This window comes from Labrus bergylta, chromosome 8, assembly GCF_963930695.1.
Source record: "Labrus bergylta chromosome 8, fLabBer1.1, whole genome shotgun sequence".
NCBI classification, from domain to species: Eukaryota; Metazoa; Chordata; class Actinopteri; order Labriformes; family Labridae; genus Labrus; species Labrus bergylta.
The window spans coordinates 11,178,674-11,194,717 of NC_089202.1; the positions used below are offsets into that span (position 1 = coordinate 11,178,674).

Below are 16,044 nucleotides of genomic sequence, written 5' to 3' on the forward strand. Positions count from 1 at the left end.
AAATACTGACTTGTCTCCCATATTGTATTGTGGGGTGCAGAAGAAAAGTCTTCCATCAACGGGATCAAAGAGTCACATCACAATAAACAAACCATGAGCTGTGCGTGAGCGGCACACAAAATAATAATTATGCATAACACATCACAATCCTGCACACAATGTTTAAATGACTGAAAAGGAAGGAAAATATAGAGGAAAGAAGAATAGGTTGCTACTGTCACTGCTCCAAACCTGACTACACTTTTGTGTCCTTGACGCTTGGAAGCTGTACGAAAATATGGAAGAAGAATTTTTTTTTTGAATATGTGAAGTTGGGTTTTTAAAAAAAAATCAATTACTCTTGTTGGAGAAGTCTGACCTGGTAATTGCTAGATGTTAAGGGTGGGCATTTTATGTCATTTTAATATTTGAGAACTCTCAATACCTCATGAACGAGTAATCGATCACTTGCAAATCTTCATCAAATCCCAGTTCTGAATATTATGATAAGTGCTGATAACAAATGACTCTGTTGTTAGAGGTGTCTAACAGACACTGTAGCCACTTTGTCGACAGAATGTCTTTTCTACTCCCATTGACGTTGCCTTATCCTTCCACAAAACTTAATGGGAGCATATCTTCAGTCACATTTTTTGTTATTGGCAGGCTAATCTTCTACACCTCTGCTATCATCAAAATGTCGTATGCAGGGCTAGCAAACGATGTGACTTCCTGTTGTGTCTCTCCTGATGTTTTTGTTTAACCAAAATAAAAAAGAAATGGGTGCCTAAGAAAACATATTTGATTTGCATAGATAGCCTTTCAGTAGTACAACTCCAAAGCAACGGAAAAAGTATAAATGTAATAGGCTTTACTAAGTTTTTAATAGTATTGCTCCAACTACCTACAATAGCAGCTAAAATGACTCACCTGCATTTAAAAAAACTGTTGGGCTCAGAATATACAGGAACATTTACATTGCTTAGCCATGAACTTGGGTCCCACTTTCTAAAATCTAGTGAGCATTCACTACTGCAAACATTCACCACTTGAGGTGGTATTACTTAAAGTTCAGATGATTGTGACTTTGTAAGTGAGAGCACTGGTTGTTCTACTAGTGTCCACTGCTTACACATTTAACTAAAAGTTTCATGCAGAATGACGGTAGTGGCCTCTACATTTTTTTGGAGTTCTCACTCTTAATGCTAGGCTAACATAAGACCTGAAGCAAGCGGCAACCTCCGGTGTTATAAAATGAAGCCAATGCAGAAGTGCAAAACACTGCAGTTCATCAAGTGTCCAATTGAGTCTAGCCCCCAAGCCCCAGAAGTCACATAATGTTAAAATGCTCATGTTGACAGAAGAATTTACCATGTAAACAACAAGGGACAAAAACAAGTTAGTAGAATATGAGTTATAAATAACTAGGGGCTTGGCTAATGTGACTGCAAGTGGACACATTGTAGCAGTTTGCTAGAAGGCGGAAGGCCCGCCATCCATGGGCTTCAAAACATCCCTTCAGTTACCAACAAGTGATATCGCTGAGACTACATCCATGTTCTATACAGTCTATGACTTGAACTGGGCTAAAACAGCCATTAAAGACATGAAAGTTAATTAAATTGAAAGACACATAGTTAACAAATAAATAACCCTGATTAAAAAATAAGGTCCCATTCAGTTATGAGGTTACAGATTGACTCAGAAACATTGGCACATGGTAGCTTGGACTTTCAGGGACTTCTCATGAAGTCAGACAAGACTCTTGAAAGCTGTGTTTTGTTTCTTTAGAAACTAATTAGTGTACATCCATTGTCTTTTTGGTCTTGGAAAGTTGTAAAATGCTAAAGCTTCGATGAGAAAAACTCCATAAATAAATGTAACATATTAAAAGCTTTTGTTTTCCCATTCACCACCTACATTTGATGGTGAGAGTGCTTGTAATCTTTGCAATGCGACCAGCATTCACAGCTGTTCTCTCTATCATGTTTTCAAATGAAAGTATTCCCTCCATTGCTAATGAGCTTCCCTTTCTTCTTGAGTCTCTTCAGCAGACAGGAGGCAATGCCTAATGCACCACCCTTCAAAAAGCGAACAAAGTTGTCTCCCACAAGTGGGCCCATGGCAAACAGACCTGGCTCCTTGGTGCACTCAAAAGTGTAAGGGTGGATGTCAATAGGGTTCTGCTTGCAGCTGATTGGTTTTGTTGGATCCTGACCCAGGTACTGGCCTTGCCCCTTCAAGAAAAACAAGTTTGGGTTGGTCCCAATCAGCACTAGGACCATGGAGATCTTGAATGCTTTGAGAGAGTTGTTCCCCTGAAGCAAGCACTTCATGTCAGACTGGAAAGACACAACGCAGTGTTCTGGGAAACTGGTGTAGTCAGGAAATAGGCTGACACTGGAGTTACCAGCGGTGTTACCTGCAGCAAGTTGGGGCTTTGGGCACATCTTGGCACATACTGAGGAGGCAATACTCACTGTCTGGGGTCTGTTAGAAGCGGAGGATGCGGCTACATTGATGTAGGTCTGAGAGCACATCATGTTGTAGACTTTGTGATACTCTGGGTACAGGGTTTTAGGCAGCTGTTTGAAGATGAGGTCTTGGTCGTCTATGTTCTTACGAAAGACATGCAACACTCTAATGTTGCTGTTACAGGCACATAGAACTGCATCTGCAGCACTTAAACCAGCACCAACAACTAAAACTGGATCAGACTTCATATCAAGTGTTCTCCGGTTTAGGGCCAGACCCAGGTCTGAGATGCTGTGGAATACAAATGGTAGGTCCTCACCCTCAACACCTAATCGGACTGGCGAATCACTCGCACCAGTGGCCAGAACTACATTCTCGGCGAACAGAGAGAAGGGGACATGAGCGTCGTTCTGCAACTGTTGGTATCCTCTCACTTCCCAGAGAGCCCCACCTACTTCTTTATTTAGACATTCAACTTGATTTCTCTCAAAGCCTTCATTGCCACCTTCACCTACCCCTCCATCTCCTTGATCAGTGTGCCCATTTTCGAGACCTTCCTCGTCATGCCCCCGGCAAAGTTTCTGGACAGAGGTTACATAGGTGTTGTCGACAAAATTCTTTTGGAGGCCCTTCAGCTTCACATAGTTACGGTAATAGGATGAGATCTCCTCTGGGGTGGCTCTGTCGCTGGTTACATCCCTGTAGAGAGAAAGAGAGAAGATTAGAAAGTGGTAGTAAAAGTTAGACTTAGACTTGCGCCATGTCTTTGGGGTCAACATTTTCATCTCTCAGTACCTGCGTTTCCCATTGGTCAAGTCTCTGTAGTTTACCCCAGGTAGCTCCATCCAGATGCCAAGACTGATAGTCAGCATGGATCCTTCCATTGCCTAAGGAAGAAAGGGGAGTGTTGAGAAAAATGCAATGTCAAGAGAAGGATAAAAATAAACATTTGAACGACAGAAGATATGGATTTCTAAAAGGGATGTAGCTTACATGCCAAGCACCTCCAGGTGTTGCCCTCCCAAGCACCAGGTGTGGGATGTGCTGCTGCTTTTCCCTCCTCCACTGAAGGACAGGGGGAAACTCGTAGCCAAAGTCGGCATTGGGGTGAAGTAGTGTGTCAAAAAGGACAGCCACTGGGTTCCCTGATCTCCCCTCAAGACCTTCGCTCAAATATTCAAGATCCTGTAAAAGAAAGTCCTTATCATGACATATCTTAGTGACAATGATCATTTTTTTATACATACAAGGAATTTCTATTTGTTTTTACTTGTTCAGTGATGGGTAGATGCTTGGTTTCCTGTAGTTTCCTATAGAGTATCGGGTTTGGGTGGACAGTTGCTGTATCTAGGTAGGGCTTGTATCCACTTAGTAGGTAGGATAGACAAATTCCTGATGGTCCATTACCTAAAAATGTTTAAGTGAAATGTTGAACGGCATCACAAAAGAGAACATGGCTTTATTTGATCAAGTCAAATTAGGGCCAAGTGCGGGTAACCTTGTGAAACCGTTAGAGGTCAGGAGGTTAAGGGAGAAAAGTTTACCTATGATGACCACAGGGACAGTGGGTGGGTGCTCTTGTGGCAGAGTGGTCTCTTCCAGAAGAGGCATGGCTGCAGCCTGGGCCAGAGGCGGCACTAAGGAAGAATGATAGAGATGTGAAGAAAGTTCTAGACATTTCGGTAGCCGTCCATTGGATATTCAAGTTTACGCAGAGGCCTGTTCGTGCTTTGTCGTTTCACTGCTTTTCTGTTTCTGGGTCAGATTATTTGAGCAGGTTCAAACCGGCTTGCGTTCTTTGTGTCTGACAATGTTGTTGTTGTCTCGTGTTAGCTTAGATCCTGTCTCCATTCACCATCATCAGCTGACCCAAACACACACTGAACAGGGAGAAAAAAAACCTTTATTCATCCTGTTATTGTGCTTCCACACACAGCCATGACCCTCCCTGTCTGTCTGGGGCTTCACACGTGGAAACACCCCGCCACAACACAGCGTACTCCATGTTTTTTTCTTTGCCACCCGGCGGATGTCCACACACCCCCTGTCCTATCAAACATGGCCTGGGGCTGGGCTCGTTTGTGTTAACCCCAGTGCCGCTTCCCAAACAAAAGGGAGTTCTAATCAGATTTATGTAGGCTTGGGTCTGTTGTGAAACGTTGCGGTTGAGCATGTGTAGTGTGTGTTGTGTGTTACGCCGCAGGGCCTTTGTGTGCCCACTGGGCAGCAAATCCCCCCAGATCACTCCTCCGAGTGGGCCCTAATCCCACCGGCCCTGTTTATGTCTTTACTGCCCCTTTCAACAGCAGCAGGGTGAGAATGTGGTCCTGGCAGACTGACAGACCAGACCATCAGAGCTCCTCCTCCTCTAATAAACACCAGCAGAACCACACTCTGGACTGTCAGACACTCCCGCCAAAACATTACCCACCAGCCACATCAAACAGCGGCCATTGCCCCCGTTTCATAACCACGACACTGCCAACACCACTTTTGTCTTGCATCCCAAACTCTGGCTCACTTCCCTAAAAACTCCCATGTCACTCTGCTGCTAATACAGTCTGCCTCATTTTACATTCACTCTTCCCTCCCTCCCACCCTCACCCTGTCTGTGTGTCTGTAGGCCAATTGGTTGTCTTTGGTCGTCGGCTTGTTTACCCTTTTCAATGAAAGCACTGGGATTCCACACATTGCCTGCCCTGTTAGGAGAGAATGTCCCTGGATGGCAAGCTGATACTGGTACTACTACTGGTCACTTTGACGAACCCCACAGTGGTCACAGATAAAAAAAGTTGTCTTTTTTTCATTTGTTTTTCTTATTTCCCATTTTAATTCCCAAGCTTTATTCTTGTTTAAGATCACATTTTATGTTGACAATTTTATCCACCAACAAGTCTCTCCATATGTTTGACAAAACTTGTATGGAGTTCAGTTAAATTTAGCCTTTGGAAATCATTTGGATGATGAATCAATTATTATATGAATCACTTATCACTTATCACTTGTAATTCTGGATAGAGTTATTTACTACCTTATGGTAGCTGCATCAAGTATGCCAGCCAGTAAGATGCAAGAAAAATTGCAAACTATTATATCATACACTGATTTAATTTGGACCATCCCCCCATGTGACTTCTTATGTGTGTTAAGCCTCCATTTGTAGTAAGGATGGACCATGGCCTACCTTGTATGTAGCTATGTTTTGTAGGAACTTCAAATGTATGCATAAATCTCAATTATGAATCTTGATTTTTTTTTTTTTCACAATTAGTCTAAAGCTCTGGTTGAAAGGTGTGTCTGGCCTATAACATCTGTCTATGCAACTCGGGCTAATTTTCATGAAGAAGTCTTGAGGTAAGTGACACAATAAGCTTAACTTTAGCACTATTTAAAACGTGGATGTTGCTGCACACGCTAGAGGAGAATGGTGCGGGAAAAAAAAAAAAGATGTAGCAGTCTGTCACCCCATCATCAAATCCTCATGGACCCACATGCTCAAACTCCCCCTTACTCTCTTCTGACTCCGAGTATAGCGGGGTCTCTGCAGCCTGCATCCAATAAGACACAGGGAGCACATGCGATAGAGGCTGTGTCACCATCATTGCATAATTTAGGTCACACACACTCACGGGCATCCGCAACACTCAGCCAAGAACAGATCTCTCTTACCGCTATGTGATGTGTCTCTGTGTCCCAGTCGCGTCCAGTTATCACGACCCACGGCTGCGTTTCTGACCGTATAAATAGGCAGACATCAGTGGGAGGACCGATGCAACTGTCCGGGGTCTTGCATGAGATAATAAGCCAACCTCTTTCTCGTCATCACAAACACACACACGCACGCACGCACGCACGCAAACATACATACAGACTTACCTCTATGCTGTTAAATCTGCACAGACCTGGTTTATTCAGGTCTGATCTGCTTGTAAACGTCGCCTGTCGGGTGCTCTATGTCTCGTTGCCTGTGTGTGTGTGTGTGTGTGTGTGTGTGTGTGTGTGTGTGTGTGTGTGTGTGTGTGTGTGTGTGTGTGTGTGTGTGTGTGTGTGTGTGTGTGTGTGTGTGTGTGTGTGTGTGTGTGTGTGTGTGTGTGTGTGTGAGAGAGAGAGAGAGAGAGAGAGAGAATGGGAGAGCGGATCCTGCGTTTGCTTGAGTCGTCACATGCGCATCTCACCGCACCGGCAGGCGTCAGGGAAGAGAGCCGGAAGATCCGAGCATCTCTCAGCATCCTCACAGCGCCGCCGACTCTATGCTGCCCACTGAATGCGCTCAAAGCAGAAATCTTTATAATCATGAAATGTATTATCCAAATACTCCGGATAAACTAATGTTTTTCCAAAATGTTATCTTGTCATGTGGAAACAAATACATACATCTCTATTATAAGTTCATGTTATACGTCCTCTAATATTGATTTTTGCCCCATATTGATCAGTTGCCCCATGAAGAGAAGCCAGCGGCGGGGCTAGATAAATGACTATCCAAATAGTTTAAAAGTTGATCCACTGGATAGCAAAATGTGCTAACCTTCATGGCTGCTTTGTAAAAGAGACAAATTGGCCTGGTTATGTAGTTAACGTGCATGGAGTATCTTTTAGCACTAGGTCTAGGACCAGGGATGGGCAACTTTGGTCACAGCAAGGGCCACATTCATTTAATTCTCACTGCCAGAGGGCCAAATTGTAGGATACAAAAAACGATTCCAATCAATTATGTCTCAAATTTAACTCAACATATGCCAGTGATCAAATATTATTATGGACATATTTCTGGTTTTTATGATTTCATGGCAGATTTTGTCATGTTTTCTTCATGTTTCCAATTAATTGATATGTAAAAAATTGACCCGAGGGCCACGTTGAGGGTTGATGGGGGCCGCATGTGGCCCCCGGGCCGCCAGTTGCCCACCCCTGCTCTAGGGTCAGGGGGTCATTAGAATTATCTGTGCTTTGAATAACATCCACTATTTTATTATTCAGTAAACTAATCTACTTGTTCACTGGTCTCACTCTGGACCAGTGTTTTGTCCTATAGCCTACTGCAGAACCCGATTCCTACCAGCTGTCACTCAGACCTTCTATGTCCCGCCTCTTTGTCTCTTCAGCCAATCAGCTGACATAAACCACCCTGTGATACAAACACATGCTGCCTAGCTGTTAGCTCAGTGAACAACGTTAAGAGTGGCAATAAAACGCCGCTAAAGATGGTCCAATTAAGTAGAATCTGCTTTCGGAAGGTAAGTCCTGTAGTGACTGTAAATCTCATGTAAAGTTATTACACAGTGAAGCCTCTATTGACATTGCTGCGGTGACATTAACCGGAAAAGCTAACTGTTAGCTCGCTGTGTGTGACAGGCTTTTTGCTAACTTGCTTACAGTCAAAACATCAACATCATCTTACCAGACTGATGTGATCTCGTTTAAAGATGTGACAATTTGATACGTCTGTGTCCATCTGTGACTGAAGACACCTTACATGTGATCATAACACGTTATGTTGAGTTTCAATGTGTCCACAGCTGCATGTTTAATACATTAAAAACACACACACACACACACACACACTGTGTTTTAAAGGACTGCTTTGATTACACAGAGTCAACCCAAGATCCACTTCTACCAAGTTTGAAATCTTTATTGAAATCTTCATCGGCAGTCGTGATGCTTGAATAAACCAGGCTGACCTTCAGGAGCTTTTAAGGGCTTTGAAGTCGCAGTTTGTCAAACATTGTTATTATAAAAACTGTAAGATAAAGCTAAACTCTCTGATGGAAATAGTTCATACAAGTTTAGTGAGTTTTACTGTAGGTTTTGTGTTTTAACTCAATAATAGTGTTTCAATTGTCGTAAAGCCAAATTATGATTGGCTTTGCCTTTTAAATATAAAGAACCTCCCTGAATTAAGTCGACCCTTTTGTTTAAATCCGCCTCCGCCCATCCCTCTCATTCTCAGCTGCAGAGACCCTCACCCACGCTTTCATTACCTCCAGATTAGACTACTGTGACAGTCTCCTCTATGGTTCACCATCCAAATCACTCAAGAAACTTCAACACATTCAGAACTCCGCAGCCCGTCTCCCCACATCACCCCCGTCCTTCATGACCTCCACTGGCTCCCCATCCCCCCCAGCGTATCAACTTCAAGCTCCTCATCATCACCTTCAAAGCCCTTCACAACCTGGCTCCCCCCCCTACCTGTCTCACCTCCTCCACCGACACACTCCCACCCGCACTCTCAGGTCTGCACATGCAAACCTCCTGTTCTATCGGTCCTGGGGGGACAGGGCTTTCTCTGTTGCTGCTCCCACCCTCTGGAACTCTCTCTCCTTCAAGAAATCCCTCAAAACTCACCTTTTCAACATTGCCTACAACCACTAACTCCCCCCTCCCCCCTCCCCCCCTACATTACTTCTTCATTGTACTGTCCTCGTCGTTTTTTGTTTTGTTTTGTATTTTGTCAAAGCGTCTTTGGGTTCCTATAAAAAAACAATATATTATTATTATTATTATAAATTAACCAAAACTCTGACTGATGTGATGCCAGATATTCTGGTTTTCAATACAAAATGAACCAAAGTCTAGGCTTTTCATGGAGGGATGATTAAGAGATGCATCCACAGTCTTTTCTTCGTCAGGTTACTCTGATGGACCCCCGAGTCTGTCAGTAAAGATTATGATGATGTCATGATGACACTTGTCAAAAAAATGAAAACGATTATTTAGGGTGCAGTCAGTGAGCCTGCTTCTCCTGTTTGTTAAGTCTCATTTTTGCTGAAGATGGTTCTTGAAACTCATGACTGCGATGTCTCTCTCTTCAATCTGCAGTATGCAAACTTTATGGATAACCTGCGTCTGTACGTCCATGGAGGCTCTGGCGGAATGGGTTTACCCCGACTTGGTGGACAGGGAGGGAATGGGGGAGATGTTTGGGTGGTGGCTTCAAAGACTACTACCTTGAAGAAGGTCAAGGATAAGTACCCCCAGAAACGATTTGTAGGTGGAACTGGATCTAACAGCAGGTTCGTCAATACAAATACAACTTAAAGTTGTGCCATGTTTTTTGTCCTCCAGAAATGATGATACATTGATGTTTGTTCTTTAAATGCCTGCAAACATGTTGAATAAGGTAGGACCAGTCGGTATGTGTGTGATTATTGTTTGTGAATTGTATTTATTGATAGTGTTCGAGCACTGAAAGGAGCGAAGGGGACGGACAAGGAGATCAATGCCCCTGTTGGTATCACCGTCACCACAGACGATGGCAAAATAATTGGTATGTTGAAGAACTTTTCTAATACTGGAGTCCTCCCTTTACTCTAAACTGATCCTGAGGTTTCACTTCTTTATAGTTTAATTCTAAGAACAAAGACGTAGTGCTCTAGGATCCTAGAAATACAAATACTAGCAACTTTACACGTCTTTGTAATTAGGACATATATTTATAACTCCTTGCACTGTATTTTTGTGTCACAAAAACTCAACATGGTGGTTTAATTTAAATATAAATACATGTAAGGGATGGATGCATGTGGAGTTGTGTGTGTTTGGGACGGTACATCAATTTTGGTATTAGAGATAATATAAGAGTTTAATAGGCCACTGATGTACAAAATCAGGTTCTTCACTCATTCCCCCCCTTAACCACTGTCCCTCAAAGGTGAACTGAATGCTGATGGTGAACGTCTCATGGTTGCGAAAGGAGGACGTGGAGGCACCTTTCACTCCGCGTTTGAGCCCAGTAAGGGTCAGGCCAAACACATAAGGCTGGATCTCAAACTTATCGCAGACTTGGGCCTTGTTGGGTGAGAGTAGAAACACACACAGACATTTTCATTCAGCTGCTCTTTAAATATTTCTCTTAGTGTCTGATTTTCTCGCGTTGATTCACCATCAGGTTCCCAAACGCAGGGAAGTCGTCTCTCCTGACAGCCATGTCTAACGCCACTCCTCAGATTGCAAACTATGCTTGTGAGTACATCATAATACACGCTACACAACAGAGCGTGAGGTTAGGTTACTTTTTTTCAGTGACCTTTCTTAAATCTTCTTTATTTCACAGTCACGACTTTGAAGCCTGAGATCGGCAAACTGATGTATAAAGATTACAAGCAGGTAAAGGAATGCGTACTAATGTTTCTATCTTTAAATGTCCATCATTTATTAGGTTGTTCTCATTATTTTTATCTCTGGTAGATTTCTGTTGCTGATCTTCCTGGCCTGATTGAAGGAGCTCATATAAACAAAGGCATGGGCCACAAGTTCCTAAAACACGTGGAGAGGACTAAGCAGCTTCTCTTTGTGGTAGGTTTTCAAGATGACGCATACATAAATATGTATACGTTTGAATGTGGACAACATAAGCTGCTGAAAAGTGCTGCTGAAGATAATGGAGTTTAATTTTGTCAAACTTTGTGTGGCTGCAGGTTGATGTTTCTGGTTTCCAGCTGGCGAGTAAAACACCGTTTAGGTCGGCCTTTGAAGCCGTTCAACTTCTCACCAAGGTCACTGGAAATACGAAACTCTTGTTAAATACATACACGGTTATAATAAATACATGTTTTTTGTTGTGTCTAAAGGGTCAGCATAATATTCTTACCATTCTTTTATGAACTTGACTCCTTACACATTTTCCATCTTGTTCTTCTTTCCTCCTCCTCCTCCTCCTCCCACTCTCTTGTCCGTGTAAAGGAGTTGGAGTTGTTCAAAGAGGAGCTTGTATCGAAGCCTGCTTTACTGGTGGTGAATAAGATGGACCTGCCTGATGCTGAAGACAGACTAGTAGAGCTGAGGGAGCAGCTGAAGAACCCAGAAGGTATATTTGCTGGATGTATTCTTTTATACATTTTAAACTCTTTTTCATTTATTATATAAAATAAATGTTTTATATGTAGATTTCTCTTTTGCATGTAAGTACGTCTTTAGTGTGATGACCATGAGAGCTCAAATTAATTTCACAAATTAAGTAAACATCTTGACCAACTGAAAACTCACGGGCTGCATGTAGAAAAAAAAAATACTGCATAATGAGAAAGCAAAAATACCTGTACAGCAAATACAGAATTAAGAGGCCAGTCGTCCCAATAGAAAAAGACCTCACATTTAAATTCATTATATTGTTAAATACTCTGTTCAAAACATTATGTGACTGTTAAAATGGTTCCTTAGCAAAAAAACATTTTGTGACATGCAATGCAAAAGTCCCTTGGCTGCTAATGTGATAAATCATTTGTTGTGACTACACATCGAGTAGCTAACGTAACAGAATGGAGGCCAAAGAAATGTAAATTGTTCCTCATTGCCCTACTGAGTAAAACAAGGTTTAGCAGACATTAGGAAAAAACTGATAACATTACAGAAGTAATCCTGCATGTTGACTGATCAGAGCCAAAGAACAAAGAATTACATTCATTTGTATGGCGCCAACTCCTTATCTGTATCTCAAGACGCTTTACAAAAGAGCAGTTAAAAGACCTCACTCTTTGTTTTATTAGCAAAACAACATTTTTAGGCTTCCGTGTTGTTATATTCTTCATATTAATTCTGTTGTTTTTTTTCCCTCCTGCAGAGTTTTCTGATCTGTTACCTGACGACATGAAACCAAAGAACTATCTGAGTTTCAGACATGTGGTTCCTGTCTCAGCCCTCACTGGGTTTGGTATCGAACATTTGAAGAGTTGCATCAGAGAATCACTTGATGAAGCTGCAGAAACGGATTCTAAAGCCATCCATCAAGAAAGACTGAAGGCGCTGATGTCCAACTCACACAAGCTTTTGTGAAAGTCACGGACAACTTACTACAACTTCCTGTGGGACCTGCAGTGTAAGAGTGACGGATGGGTTTTATTCTGTGTGCCATAAAAATGACTGATAGGTTGGACTGAAATGGCGAATAAACTCAGATGAAACACACAACTGTGCCATGCAGACCTGTTAGCAGCGGCAACAAAGGGACTTTTTTGTTACTGACTGTCATAGCCTCAACATAAAATGTTATGAGTATTCCTTAAAAAAAGTTTTATTGACTCAAAATAAGAATGTTTGTATCTGCAGAGACCTTCTGCCTGTATTTACGTCCTCATTCAGTGTGCAGGACATTTCACGACAAACAATGATGGGCAGTGGGTGTGTAGCCCCCAGCATATGACCACATGCAGGAAGTGAGGAGGGGACTGTCAAAACAAAGCAACCAGATGTCAGATCATTAGAACAGATGAAAAAGGAGCGGGTGTCACTGAGCCGGGGAAGAGGGCCAATCTTTGAATGTTGCTTTAAAAAAACTACAACCTGAAAAACCTGCTTGTTCTACATAATTCTGCATCATTCTGAATATGCTACTTTGTAGAACTGATTGTAGTCTTCTTAGGCTAACGCGGTTAGATATCACTGAGTGGCTGATGGTGGAAACACTGGACTTTAAAATGACATGAACAAAGACACCATATGCATATTAAGATCTGGCTAAAATCTGTAACACTAAATGAAAACAATGATGTCTCAGTGTGTGTTGCTCATAAACCATATTCAAATACACATGAATAAGGACAGTCAGTTTTACATCAAATCTGCTTTGTTTCAGTTTTCTATCCATTAAAATCTGAAAAGTAAATTTTAGAAATGTCAGCATAGACAGAAGTGTTGATGAAAGTTTTATTTTATATTAAATATATTACAATACTGAATGATTAAGAAAAAGAAAAATAATGGCATTGATTTTTGCATCACTTGTCTGTACAGCTTACAGGCAAAATAACACTTTAAGAATTAAAGAAAAAAGCAACTGCAGTATTCAGTTTTGATCTCACACATGTAGGGTTGTCATAGTTCCTGCAGCAGAGGGCTGATGTGTCCAGCAGCAGAATGGGATCGTATGGGTGAGACTGGGTGGTTGGTGTTCTCCAGTACACGAATACATTCAAGTCTCTGGCCAGACAGAGACAGAAGGCTCATTTGCGGGGATATTTTACCAGATTTTTTCCTCTGCTAGGACCTTTTTGGTCCAACCGCGTGCAGGCAGAAAGAGCAGATATGTTTGTTTGACAGTTGTACAATAAAAGATATCAACTGCAGCCTGCGTCCCATCCTCGCCCTATCATACTGTGCAGTGTCTGTGACAGCGGGACAAATGTCTCTCTGTAGCACAGTACATGATGTTAAAAATATAACCAAGGACTCTGAGATACTGCTCCCTACCCCCTTGGATAGCCCAGGAAACATGACTGGGCCACTAAACATTGACAATACTTACAGAAGACCAGAGCAACAAAAAAAGAAGACAGCTCTAGTAGAAGGCAAATTATGAGCCCGTAGAGATCTCATTTACATCATTATGTGTCCAAGCTTTATATGATACAGATTAGCACATGCCAGAGGAACAACCCGACTATATGCCTGTTGACAAATGTGTTTCAAAACAAGTCTCAACATGTCTCCATTCAAACTCATTAACACGCATAATTACAATAATGCACTTAATTACTGTTTGAGTCATTGCTGTACATAATGCTGAGAAAAAAGTGGACGTTACAAAGGTAATTAATAAAAAAAATACTTGTAGCAATATTTATCCAATATTGTGGAGATCATATAACCTATACAGTCCTAATGTATACATGGATTACAAATGAAAAAGTGCCCACACTGGGAAACAAAACGTAACAATACAGTAGTAGGATGACAAACAGACGGCCTTAAGACAACAGCGTTAAAACTGTACAAAGAGCTTGTTTCTTGGGAGTGATATAAGACTCGTTCTAATGAATCAACCTTAAATAGAGACACAGGCATCAGTCAATGCTCAAATCTTCCTGATCATTTTAAGCCATGTGAGCTCCTGCCTTTGGTGGCCAACAGTGCCCAACCTACCTGAATAAATAACTTAATTTATTGTCAAACTGTCATGCCGTTCAAACAGCAAGCACTGTACAGCATAGTTAATCATTTACAAGGCTAAATATCTCAATCATTACAGCTAAATCCAAAATGCACATTGTTTGATCACTGTTTCCAGATTCTTGCAGAGTTTGACCAATAACCACATTCAGTTACTGATTTTTGATCTCATTAATCTGAGGGACTCAAACGTCCAAAATCTATCAGGGGGGACTTAAATAAATGTTAATAATCAATGAGGAAACTTCCAAAACCCACATGTGAGAAGTGGCACATCTATAACTACAGCAAACACACCTCCGTCCACTCAGGAATGGCACATAACACTATTCATATTTCCCTAAATAATACTCATCAACAGCTGTTCAGCAACACTTTCCATGTGCCATCAATATCTCTACCAATACTTCTTCAGTCAGTTCTGAATGTCTGTGTATTTCTCCCAGAGGTGGATGAAACCTAGATTAGAAAGAAAAAAACCCCACAATTTTACATTCTGCTGTGGATGGAGGGAGCTATATAGGTCACAGTCACACAAGAAGAAGCCAGAGGGGAGGAAAAATGAAGACAAAAAATGGAAATACAGACAAGTGTGGGATCTCTACACCTATCTACAGAAATCTGCTTCTGTCTACAACACAGTACGACAGGAAGAAGAGAGAAGGGACTCCATCCTTAACCTCCTTTAAAATGAAAGGAAAAACATACTCTGTGTGTTTTTTTACTGTACATATTTACACACGGTCAAACAAGCGGGACAGGTTGGGTTCATGTAATGGGTTATGGGTTATAAGTGGTGATACACCTGGGGTTTCCTATAGTGGAGAGAAAGCGTCTAAGCCTACAGAAACTATAAAAATCACTGTTCCCTTGCATGCTTTCCTTTCAGATCAGCCAACAGTTCTTCTCGTCTTTTCAGTAGGAGGTTGCTGATATACAGGGTTGTCTCATGCATACAGTGTCGGAGTTTCTACAGTGTTTCACGTGCAACAAAATAATCCAAAAAATCCAGCGATGCAATGTGATACGATAACCTGATCTGGCTTCATGGTTCCTTTTTTTAAAAGCTCCAAAAAAAACTCAGAGAGGGGGAACAGTGGTGTTGAAGTGAGGAGGATGATGAGAGCCGAGTTCAGAAGGATGTGAAGAGGTTTGGGAAAGGAGGGGTGGGGGGGGGTTTGCAGTCCCGTAGGTGAGGCCTGAGCAGACAGGAACAGCCCAGTCTGAGCTCCAGCTGGTCCGGAGTGGATATGGTGATTTCTCCCCCGTCACTCCGCTTCCTCTTTTAGAGATCCACTGAATGACGCCAAAACATCCTGGGAGTTGCTCGTACGCACTTACACACACCTTTGCCTATTTCCACTCCAGTTGGGGGTCTCTTATCTTTCTCTTTATTCGCTTAGAGTCAATTTTGTTTCATTTGTGTGTTTTTTTATTCACAGAAAAGGAGACACAAGAGTAGTTCCTTAAGGCCTTTTGCAAAGTGGGTAACAAGGCTGTTATATTGAAGTCTCCCACAGCTGAAGAGACAAGCATGGGATACAGGGGAGAGAGAAAAATAGAAGAAAGATTAGTAACATTTGCACACTGTCATTTCACTTTCACACCCTTAAACTTTGTCACTGTGTGCACGATAAAACTCGACTTGAGTAGAAAGATACTTACATAGGTCACACAATACTATAAACTGCATATTGTAAC

At 41.9% G+C, this 16,044-nt stretch overlaps 3 protein-coding genes across 8 annotated transcripts in view; 1 reads left to right on the forward strand and 2 right to left on the reverse strand.

Annotated features, from left to right (window-relative positions):
* Positions 1–461: 461 nt before the first annotated feature.
* Positions 462–7,414, reverse strand: osgin2 (oxidative stress induced growth inhibitor family member 2). 2 transcript variants are annotated; one of them, XM_065958014.1, is made up of 7 exons: positions 6,331–7,414; positions 6,124–6,185; positions 3,999–4,091; positions 3,725–3,861; positions 3,448–3,639; positions 3,250–3,341; positions 462–3,153 (listed from the first exon to the last, which is right to left on the reverse strand). In XM_065958014.1, exons 3-7 carry the CDS (start codon positions 4,063–4,065, stop codon positions 1,971–1,973), a joined length of 1,671 nt encoding a protein of 556 aa, XP_065814086.1. In that variant the 5' UTR covers positions 4,066–4,091; positions 6,124–6,185; positions 6,331–7,414; the 3' UTR covers positions 462–1,970. The 2 variants fall into 2 exon arrangements, with proteins under 2 accessions (XP_065814086.1, XP_020497595.1); XM_020641939.3 differs by lacking the exon at positions 6,124–6,185.
* A 135-nt stretch (positions 7,415–7,549) lies between these two features.
* On the forward strand, positions 7,550–13,002 carry gtpbp10 (GTP-binding protein 10 (putative)). Of its 4 annotated transcripts, none has more exons than XM_020641962.3 (11): positions 7,575–7,691; positions 7,833–7,945; positions 9,280–9,473; positions 9,636–9,727; positions 10,112–10,256; positions 10,349–10,422; positions 10,514–10,566; positions 10,648–10,755; positions 10,878–10,955; positions 11,143–11,266; positions 12,020–13,002. In XM_020641962.3, the coding sequence occupies exons 3-11, from the start codon at positions 9,292–9,294 to the stop codon at positions 12,229–12,231; spliced, it is 1,068 nt and encodes a 355-aa protein (XP_020497618.2). In that variant the 5' UTR covers positions 7,575–7,691; positions 7,833–7,945; positions 9,280–9,291; the 3' UTR covers positions 12,232–13,002. The 4 variants fall into 4 exon arrangements, with proteins under 4 accessions (XP_020497617.2, XP_020497618.2, XP_020497619.2 ...); XM_020641963.3 differs by having other exon boundaries at positions 7,583–7,691; positions 7,881–7,945; XM_065958015.1 differs by having other exon boundaries at positions 7,593–7,691; positions 7,810–7,945.
* Positions 13,003–13,087: 85 nt separating this feature from the next.
* adam22 (ADAM metallopeptidase domain 22) overlaps positions 13,088–16,044 on the reverse strand; it is a 60,250-nt gene continuing 57,293 nt past the window's right edge. For both annotated transcript variants that reach the window (XM_029278903.2, XM_065958013.1), the window contains exon 31: positions 13,088–15,863. In XM_029278903.2, coding sequence (XP_029134736.2) covers positions 15,843–15,863 — 21 coding nt within the window. In that variant the 3' untranslated portion in view covers positions 13,088–15,842. The remainder of the gene's footprint in view (positions 15,864–16,044) is intronic.

Coding starts and splice junctions, on each gene's coding strand:
- gtpbp10 (XM_020641961.3), top strand. CDS start 7,659: ATGGTCCAATTAAGTAGAATCTGCTTTCGGAAG. Junction 10,423..10,513: donor TCAGATTGCAAACTATGCTT/GTGAGTACATCA, acceptor TTTATTTCACAG/TCACGACTTTGAAGCCTGAG. Junction 10,567..10,647: donor TGTATAAAGATTACAAGCAG/GTAAAGGAATGC, acceptor TATCTCTGGTAG/ATTTCTGTTGCTGATCTTCC.
- osgin2 (XM_020641939.3), bottom strand. CDS start 4,065: ATGCCTCTTCTGGAAGAGACCACTCTGCCACAAGAGCACCCACCCACT. Junction 3,862..3,998: donor TGTCCCTGTGGTCATCATAG/GTAAACTTTTCT, acceptor AAACATTTTTAG/GTAATGGACCATCAGGAATT. Junction 3,154..3,249: donor TTGACCAATGGGAAACGCAG/GTACTGAGAGAT, acceptor TTCTCTCTACAG/GGATGTAACCAGCGACAGAG.